General features: G+C 37.7%; 1 protein-coding gene across 4 annotated transcripts in view; it reads right to left on the bottom strand.

Annotated features, from left to right (window-relative positions):
• The window catches only part of caln1 (calneuron 1), an 83,558-nt gene that overhangs the window by 43,587 nt on the left and 33,510 nt on the right, over window positions 1–6,461 (bottom strand). For all 4 annotated transcript variants that reach the window (XM_015033018.1, XM_015033027.1, XM_015033010.1 and 1 more), the window contains one exon: window positions 621–764. In XM_015033018.1, coding sequence (XP_014888504.1) covers window positions 621–764 — 144 coding nt within the window. The remainder of the gene's footprint in view (window positions 1–620; window positions 765–6,461) is intronic.

Raw genomic sequence — 6,461 nt, 5'->3', positions numbered from 1 at the left:
TAAATTGTGTATTTTTACATTTATGTTTAAGTTTTTAAGATATGCACAAAAAATTATGCTTTTATTGTGAAAACACCAATTCTTACCAAATAATTTTGGTCTAATTTTTTAATTAAAATATCTTAGAGAATTTAAAATTAGACAAAACTAAATTTCAGCAAGAAATAGGAGCTTATTTTAAATAAATAAGTCTTAAATATTGATTACAAAGTTCTATTTGCCCTGGTATAATGTTCCACTGCCCCGTTACCTAGCAACCCCAGCCGAGCCCAGGCTGTTACCTAGCAACCAAGTTCTAGTTCCACTGGCAGATTATTTCACTTACATCAAATGAAATAACCTGCCAATGGAACTAGTATTTTTTCATCAATATTAAGTAATTCTCGACTTAAAACGTTCACATTTTCTGTGACGTACATGAAAACAAGCTACTATAATTTAATGCAAAGTTACTTTTAAGTTACTGTTGTCTTACTTCAAGTGCACTAAGACATTTGCACTAAAAGCTGTACTTGGTAGTATTTGGTGTTTTTGTGACTGTACAACAATAAGCTGTTTTCCATTTGTGGAGGTGATGCAGCGTGAATAGGTTTGTGCGGCTGAGTGCGGCCATGACTCACCGTCCATGTCGAGTCTCTGCATGATGATGGCCAGCTCCACCTCACTGGGCATGTACCCCAGAGACCTCATGGCCATTCCCAGCTCCTGCTTGGAAATGAACCCGTTTCCATCACGATCCAGCACCTTAAACGCTTCCCGGATCTCTGCCAAACAAACAACAAATCCACTCACAGTCAGTAAGCAGCCCTCATCCTTCCTGCTCCAAGGCTGCAGGGAAAAAAGGTGGTTTATTTATTTATTTATTTATGGATTTCATATTTTGTCCTCTGCGTTTTGGGATTTCTCTTCTGCTCGTCTGCTCTCCTCTCGCCCTTTGCTCCCTCTCCTTCCTGCCTGACCCAGCTTCCTTGGCGCTCTTATGCAATTGGCCTTGCACCACTGCCTCAAGTTAACAAGATCAATTCCAGCCATTGATTTATTTTCTACACCTGCTTCCACAGCCGCCGTCTCCTCTGGTCAGGCTTTCACAGTTGGCCCTCGCTGAGCTGCTTTTTCTGTTCCACCCATTGAGTCACATTTACAGACTCAATGGGTCTGTAAATGAACATTTTCTTACCTTCCAGGTAGCTAATCATCCAACGCTACAATGAACAGATAAGAGTTTTTTTTCTCTGGGCATTTCAGGAAACCGGGCTGCACAGTGGCGCAGTTGGTAGAGCTGTTGCCGTGCAGCAAGAAGGTTCTGGGTTCGATTCCCGGCCCCGGTCTTTCTGCATGGAGTTTGCATGTTCTCCCTGTGCATGCGTGGGTTTTCTCCGGGTACTCCGGTTTCCTCCCACAGTCCAAAAAAAACATGACTGTTAGGTTAATTGGTCTGTCTAAATTGCCCCTAGGTGTGTGTCTGTGTTGCCCTGCGACAGACTGGCGACCTGTCCAGGATGTACCCCACCTCTCACCTGGAACGTTAGCTGGAGATAGGCACCAGCACCCCTCCCAACCCCACTGAGGGACAAGGGTGTTCAGAAAATGGATGGATGGATTTCAGGAAACCAGGATTTTCTTTCTCTAAAAGCATTTAAAGAGTAAAATATACATGAATATTAAAAAATTTAACTAATCGTGTTGATAATGTTGGAGTTATTTTCTCACCTGCACAGTATCAAACTGTGAAAATAATTGTATCTTTCATGAGACACAAAAAAATGTAACCTCAGATAAATTAAACACATTTTATGAACCTCAAATGTTTTCAAATTACAAATTTTTTTATTGATTCCACAGGTAAATTAAATAAATATTTCAGCTTTCCCTGTGTTAATCAGCCGCTCCCTGCTGATTAACACCCTGTTGCCATGGTTACACATTACAACAACTGATTAAAGCTTAAAAGGTCCAATCAGAAAACAACCCAGAACCAGAGTAAACAGCTGCCCCACCAAAAAAGAAGAAATTTTTACTCCAGAAATGGTGGAAGGAAAGATTCAGAAAAGAAAATCTGGATGAAATATGGATCTGAATATGAATCTGCCATGTGGGCCAATAAACTCTCGTCGTACCGGCCCTTGAAGGCATATAGTCCCATTTTATAACTCAATCAAGTTGTTGCCTTCAGTTGTTATAAAAGTGTTACTTATGTCTATCAAACATGGCTTAAAAAAATTTGTCTTCCAAATTTGACGCCTTGAAATTGGGCCTCTGTCTCTTTAAGAAGCTCCTGCTCTTTTCAGCACTTCGCCTACAGCTCGTTATGACAACAACGCTTCTCATTCTGCCATTTACAACCATTAAAAGAATAACAAGAAGAAGCTCAGCAAAAATGCAGTTCCACCAGTTGTTTGCTAATTATTGCTGCCACTAGTCTAGAGGAGCTGAGTGAGACCAAGCGCTTAGGCACCCTGAATGGTTGCCATGGAGATTAAAGGATTTCTCGAACACGCGTGGAAAAAACCTAATTAACACTCTGGGTATATTTTTGATGTAGGAATAATATTATAACATGAAATAAAGCTAAAAACTTTACATAACAACCCAAGTTCAACAAATTGATATTACTAATATATAATCATCTTTTTGTCTAAAAAAAAGTAGATTCTTCTACAAAAATGTCAAAATAAAGCAAAAAAATATCCAAAAACAAATGTGAGGAAGATAAATAACTAAACTAAGCTTTAAAATGTTTCCATAAAATTGCAGCACCAGCTCAGTTACGGCTTGGCGATCAGCAGCCTGGATGGCGGCTGATCACAGAGCGGCTGGCTGGAACCGAAGCCGAGTCGGATGGGCCTGGCAGGTGGAACCAGGTCTGCAGCATTCCCTCAGGTTACCACATCCTGCTAATCCCTTTCACTTTGGAAAGGTAGTCCAGATTACACCAACAATCCAGCGCGGCAGTTCAGATCAGCCATTCAACAAACTGGAGCCATTCAAGCGCTTAAAATTTAATTACTCCCAGTTAACAGCAAGGAAATTACTCCTACATAAACAGAAATACGATTTACTCAGCATACAGCAACACTTTTGGTTTAAATATAAATTATTACAATTTATTCCATTAGTTTTCCTCTGTCGTCACATTTTGCTTCCCAGCATGTTTTTAACTTACTAACAAAGCTGAAAACATAATGCAAAGTTTCTGTGATGCAAAACTGGTAAATAAAAGATTAAAAGCTTTTTAATAAACAGGAACGAAAGAAGAATTTACTGGTCAAACTGTGTTGATGCTCAGATTAGCTTGAAATGATGGGAAAGCAGCTAATCAGCTAATCCAGCAAGGCGCTAACAGCTCAGCTAATTTTGTTTTAGTTTTTTTAGCCTAACTTTGAACATTTCCTGCTTAGACTTTACATGTTTTTTTTTTATATAACGGGTTACTTTCACATTTTTCACGTGTCGAGTTCATTTCCAGGTTTCTCAGGATAACGAGTTCATTTCGTGATTGCTTTCTCGAGATAAGTTAATTTCTCGTTTTGCACATATATTTTTTCCAGATGTATTTTAGCAACAGAGTTCATTTCGCATTTCCTTGAGATGACAAGTTAATTTCCTGATTGTTTTCTTGAGATAATGAGTAAATTTTGAGTTTTCCACATATTTCTTTTCCTGATTGTTTTCTTGAGATAACTTAATTTCACAGTTTCTTGAGTTAATTTCTCGTTTTCTGCATATAAACATCTTTTTCATAAGATAACGAGTTAACTTCACATTTTCTCAGGATAACGAGTCCATTCCCCGTTTTCCCGCATGTACGTTTTCTAGACGGTTTTCTTGAGTCAGTCTTGAGAAAACAAACGTTGCCGTGCATTTAAAGGCACTGAACTGTGTTGAAGTGTTTAGATCCTTTTCCTGAGCCGACTCTCGGAAACATCTCACTGGTACACAGTTGAACCAGCTGCTTCACTCGCTGCTCACCGAGTAATAATGCAATCAGTAGAGGAGTCAGCGGACTTCACTGCGCTTTAATAAATGCATATTTCACAAGTGAGCCTGCAGATCAGAGAGGGAGGCTGGTAAGAAAAGGCTGACAGGCATCTGGTGTTTTTTAAATGGGGTGGAATGTCACGTCTCTGCAGAACACTGTGACTGTGTGCCATGCATGAACACGCTGCTGAACACTGAATAATATCAGACTGCAGACTGGAATAGATGATTACCTCCGTCTTTCTGCAAACCTCACAGGCAGCAGAAACGTTCAAGGCTTTTCTCATCGACTCCACAAGTTTAGATAAAAACCCCAACAGAGATCAAAACATGTTTAAAAACAGGAGTTATGGCTGAAATGGCTGCTCACAAATCAATGAAGCTCGAAATGAGAACGTAAAATTTGACTTCAAGGGGGAAATGTTATGCAAAATTCACATTGTTTGTGTTTCCATTTGTTTTCCTGCTGCTTCTAAAAACAGCACAAGGTTTTTGTCAATAATGTTTTTTCCATAAAGTTATTCTTAAACCGCTGAATGTTGAACTTTTGAATTGACTTTGTAAGTTATTGACGTTGAATCTGAACAATCTATCTCAATCTGGAGACATAAAATCACTTTAATTTAAACACAGAATATCTGACAGAAACAGGAATGTTTTTAAAACTAACTTCAGCTGCTTCTGAAGCCGAAGAGTCAAATACTCCGTCTTGAAAACGAATCTATGTTTTTCTGGTTTTGATTAAATGGTGTTTGGTTCCTACGTTTCCTCTGAAACACATTTTACACATTTCATTCTGTCACCGAGAAAATATTGAAAGTCTCCTTTCATCCGTCATCCTGAATGATGCTGGGAAACTTGGCCATGCCTTCATCTCTGACAGGCTGCTGCAACTCTGTCGAGATTTCAGTGAAAATGCCCAAAGAATGCATTTAATAACGAAGAATGACAATTATGTCAACCATTTTACTGTCCCTCCATTGGCTCTCTGGTAATATGACATCAGGGTCACTGTACATCGAAACAAAAAGAGCAAATTTCCTAAAAAAAACTCTAAAATATTCAGTTTTAGCTCAGAAATTTTCTAGAAAAAAAAAGTGGAATTTTGAGTTCAAAAAGTCAAAATTTGTGGAAAAAAAACTCAAAAATTTTTAGATTAACATCAGAAATTTTTAGATTCATCTCTTTCTTTTCTAGAAACACTTGGAAGTTTATTAATGAAAAAAATCGTGGAAATTTATCAGTTTGAAAAGTCAAATATTTGTGTTGAAAAAACCTCAGAATTTTTTTTGATTAATACCAGAAATTTTCTACAAAAAACTTGGAAGTTAATAAGTCTGTAAAATCGAAAAGTTTCTAGAATTTATTTTTGTTAAATTAATCTCAGAAATTTTCTAGAAAGATTTGGAAATTTATGACTTTTAAAAGTCAAAAATTTGCTACAAAAGAAAATCTCAAAAATGTTATGATTAATATCAGAAATATTCTGGGAAAACTCTTTAAAGTTGATGAGTTTGTAAAGTTAAACATTTGCAAGAAAAAACTCAAACTTTAAGATTAATCTTATAAATTTTCAACAAAAAACACTGAAATTTATCAGCTTGAAAAGTCAAAATGTTCCATAAAAACCTCAGAAATGTTCAGATTAATATCAGAAGTTTTCTAGAAAAAAACTTGAAATAAAAAGTAAAAAATGTTCAACCTTTGAACTTTTAAAGAAAACATGACAGCATTAAACAGATAATCTGTGTTTCTGTTAAGTAATCTCAGATAATCTCATAATTTGCTTCTCATTGACTGTCTGCCTGAGCCAAATAATCGCCGGTCTGAAAATAATCCAATCAATCAGCTTATTGTCTTCGTGCTGGTCCCGTCTGCTGCTAAATGAGTTGGAAATGGAGCGTGAATTATGAATTGTGTCATGAAGTTACAGACAATGTTTTGGTTGCGTTTATAGAGATAATTGGAGGCCGCAGTCTGTGACAAGCTGCGTAAACATGGCATCACTTTTACCTTCCAGACAGCTGGTCACGAGGCTCTGTAACCACCACCACCATCATCATCATTCTGCAGCAACACAACGCTCTCCTTCACAGCCAACATTTCTCCGCATGCAAACACATAAAAGCTAACCAGCAGCCACATACAGAGCATGCAGATAATTTCCCCCTGCGCTGAAATGAGTGTTTCATGCATAAATCTAGCAGTGACTCAGGCTTTTGTTGAGCACTTTCCTCTGTCTGGAACACGCTGGAACAAAACAACACGGGCTCCGTTTGTATATCCTAATAACTCAGTCTGCTTCATGAACAAATGCTATCCATCAAGACTCGCAGCAACTCAGACCTTCAGCGACTCTGCAGCTGAAATCAGACATTTGGTACAGAAATGTTTCCACATGTCTGGTAGAAAAATCAGAAAGTCTGAGATTAAATTTCCTGTTTAAAGTTTCCTCCCTTATTCTGCCAAATAAAACACATTAT

Source organism: Poecilia latipinna, unplaced genomic scaffold, assembly GCF_001443285.1.
Source record: "Poecilia latipinna isolate Pla-1442-1.1 unplaced genomic scaffold, P_latipinna-1.0 Scaffold15, whole genome shotgun sequence".
Classification (NCBI taxonomy): domain Eukaryota; kingdom Metazoa; phylum Chordata; class Actinopteri; order Cyprinodontiformes; family Poeciliidae; genus Poecilia; species Poecilia latipinna.
Note: the sequence above shows the minus strand (reverse complement) of the source record. Positions and strands in the feature narration are given on the sequence as shown.